At 63.8% G+C, this 2,136-nt stretch overlaps 1 protein-coding gene across 2 annotated transcripts in view; it reads left to right on the forward strand.

Moving 5' to 3' along the window:
- LOC102375843 (prelamin-A/C-like) overlaps positions 1-2,136 on the forward strand; it is a 16,754-nt gene that overhangs the window by 5,171 nt on the left and 9,447 nt on the right. Inside the window, exon 3 of one of the 2 annotated variants that reach the window (XM_025195012.1) lies at positions 489-984. In XM_025195012.1, the coding sequence (XP_025050797.1) occupies positions 635-984 (350 nt within the window). In that variant the 5' untranslated portion in view covers positions 489-634. Of the gene's footprint in view, positions 1-250; positions 985-2,136 lie in introns of those variants that run through there. The other variant, XM_006038508.2, reaches the window with a different exon arrangement.

Below are 2,136 nucleotides of genomic sequence, written 5' to 3' on the forward strand. Positions count from 1 at the left end.
CTGAGGCGGGCGAGTCACAAGCTGGAGCTGAGTGGGGAGCGACCGCTCGCCCGCCCCGTGCCCGGCGTCCCGCGCTGCAGCGCTCGGAGCCGCCGGAGCTGCCCGCGCCTGCCCCGGACACCCGCGAGCGGGGAGCGCGGCCCTTCTCTAAGTTTCCCGCGCTCAAGGAGCCATGTGGCACATGGGGGGCGGGGCCGGGCGGGCCCTGCTGTGGTGGGCTTCCCCTGGGTCCTCCTGCCCCCGAGTCCTGTCATTTTTGACACGAACCAGGGACAGATCAATATTAACTTTCTACATTTTTAGGGGCCTCGCGGGCCGGATGCGGCCCGCGGGCCGTATTTTGCCCACCTCTGACTGTAGTCGGTCTAATGATATCACATCTGCCACGACCTTGAATTGCCCTTACCCTGTGGATTATTTATCATGCCTTGTTCCTGGAAATGCCTCCCCACTCCTTTTTTTGTCTTTTGGTTTCTTTATTAAACAAGCAAACCCGGTTGCGGTCTCCTTGGCGTAACCCCACGCTCCCGCAACACCTTTTCCCAGGCGTATCTGAGCCGGATCCAAGGCCGAGTCTCGGACTGTCAGTGGGAGCCGCAGGACGTCGAGGCCTGACCTGCACCCTGCGCCCAGCATGGAGACCCCCGGGCAGCGCCGGACCCCCCGCAGCGGGGCAGGCACCAAGTCGATATCACCCGGCCACGCGATACGGCTGCAGGAGAAAAAGGATCTGCAGGAGCTGAACGACCGCTTGGCCACGTACATCGACCGTGTGCGGTCCCTGGAGTCGGAGAACGCGCGGCTGCAGCTCCGCATCACCGAGACGGACGAGGAGGTGAACCCCAAGCTCTCGGGCATCAAGGCGGCCTATGAGTCCGAGCTGGCTGACGCCCGCAAGAGCCTGGACTCAGAGGCCAAGAAGCGGGCACGGCTGCAACTGGAGCTGAGCAAAGTGCAGGAGGAGCACGCGAAGCTCAAGGCATGGTAAGTGTGTGCGCAGCTGCCCCTGGCGGGGGCACAGGGCAGGGAGTGTTCCCCTGGGGCAGGGGCATGGGGCAGCACATGTGTCCCCCCCCCGGGGCTGGGGCATGGGGTGGGCACAAAGCCAGAGTCCGACCAGCTGTGGGGGGTCCCTGGGCCTCACCCGAGCCCGGAGCAGGGCTGGGAAGGAACCCGGAGCTCCCTCCCGTGAGGCCTGGAGGGTTTGTGGTGTGGCGAGCTTGGCAAGTGGGGAGGATCGGGGCAGGAGCAGCCCCGGCTCCAGGTCTAGCCTAGAGGCTCCCGGCTCACTGGAGGTCAAGGGTTGGTTTCGAAATGCCCTCCCCTGCAATCAGTGGCTGCGTGGGCAGTGGGTGCTGGTGGTGAGAGAAGTGCAAGGGGGTCCCACAGCCGATGTGGTCCTGTTGCCTGGGTTTGGGTCCTGGCGTATACCCGAGCAGTGCGCCACAGGGTGCCACAGGGGATCTGCCCTCCCAGGTGGGGAGAAGGTCCCGTGGCTGCAGGCAGGGAGTGGCTCGTGCACCTGGAAAGCTTCAGCACTTCTGGCGGTCCCTGGCCACAATCCCAAAGCCATCATCTCCCATTGACGTCAGCGCCATTTGGATCCAGACAGACTTCACCCGTAGGGCAGAGCCCACCATGTCCTTGGCACCTTGCTCCTCCAGCCCTTCCAGGGGGCAGGAATCAGGGCTGTACCCAGCACCCATCCCGCCCTGGGTCTCCCGCCTCTTACCCCCCTGTCCTGGGCTAAGGGACAGGGACTTGGGTGTCCCTATTGATTGGTGGAGGACGCCTGGCTCGGTGCCTGCTCCCACATACACGGGAAGGGGGATCCAACCAACTTTGATCCCCCTCCTGGCGTCATCACCCACCTCAGCACTGGGATGTCTACCACGCACTACCAGGTGCATCCTGGGAAAAATCCACGTGGGTCCCTTGGGGGTTCATAGGGTGCCACACCTGGCATTGGGGGGAGGGGGGGGGTCAGAACATGCAGAGCTAGGAAGGGACCCAGGCGTCCTTCGAGCCTTGCAGCTCTCACCAGTGAGCCACGTTGCCCCTCTAAAGACCACCCAGTACCTTGGCATGTCGGGGTGGACCTCAACATGACCAGACTCTGCAGTGTGGGAGTTTTCT

This window comes from Alligator sinensis, unplaced genomic scaffold, assembly GCF_000455745.1.
Source record: "Alligator sinensis unplaced genomic scaffold, ASM45574v1 scaffold811_2, whole genome shotgun sequence".
Taxonomy (NCBI): domain Eukaryota; kingdom Metazoa; phylum Chordata; order Crocodylia; family Alligatoridae; genus Alligator; species Alligator sinensis.